Source organism: Buceros rhinoceros, unplaced genomic scaffold, assembly GCF_000710305.1.
Source record: "Buceros rhinoceros silvestris isolate BGI_N320 unplaced genomic scaffold, ASM71030v1 scaffold18249, whole genome shotgun sequence".
NCBI lineage: Eukaryota > Metazoa > Chordata > Aves > Bucerotiformes > Bucerotidae > Buceros > Buceros rhinoceros.
The window spans coordinates 3,522-3,998 of NW_010433489.1; the positions used below are offsets into that span (position 1 = coordinate 3,522).

Consider the following 477-nt stretch of genomic DNA (forward strand, 5'->3'; position numbering starts at 1 on the left):
CTGTGGAGTTAGCTGTCATGCACAGGGAGGCACCGGCAGCCATCCTGCAGCCAGGAGACCTGGATTTACTGTTTGCCTGCAGCTGGGAGGACTGGCCGGCGGTGCAGAGCCCTAGCGGGGTGCCAGGTGAGGGGGTCCTGCATGCTGCCAGCCCAGCCGCCCCAGAAGAGCTTCCCAGCACATCGCCCATTGTGGGACAGCCTGCTCCTGATGCCATCCCATGGGATGTTGGGGGTCTTTCTGCTTCAGCCAACCCACCGGTACCAGGGGATGTGGCTGGCTCAGAGCCCCAGGCTCAGGAGATACCACTGGCCACTGAGGATCCTACCATGGATGCTGAGGAGCCATGTATCGAGCACCCTTTTCCAGACACCACCACCACTGCCGTGTCCTTGGCAGTGGAAGAGCTTTTGGATGCCCCACCACCGTTTGCTGATGTGCCTGTTGCCGCTGTGCCGCCCCAAGCGTCCGACCTAC

General features: G+C 62.3%; 1 protein-coding gene across 1 annotated transcript in view; it reads left to right on the forward strand.

Moving 5' to 3' along the window:
• The first annotated feature begins 17 nt into the window (after positions 1 to 17).
• The window catches only part of MACF1 (microtubule-actin crosslinking factor 1), a 36,526-nt gene continuing 36,066 nt past the window's right edge, over positions 18 to 477 (forward strand). Inside the window, exon 1 of the mRNA XM_010144136.1 lies at positions 18 to 126. Within this exon, the coding sequence (XP_010142438.1) occupies positions 18 to 126 (109 nt within the window). The remainder of the gene's footprint in view (positions 127 to 477) is intronic.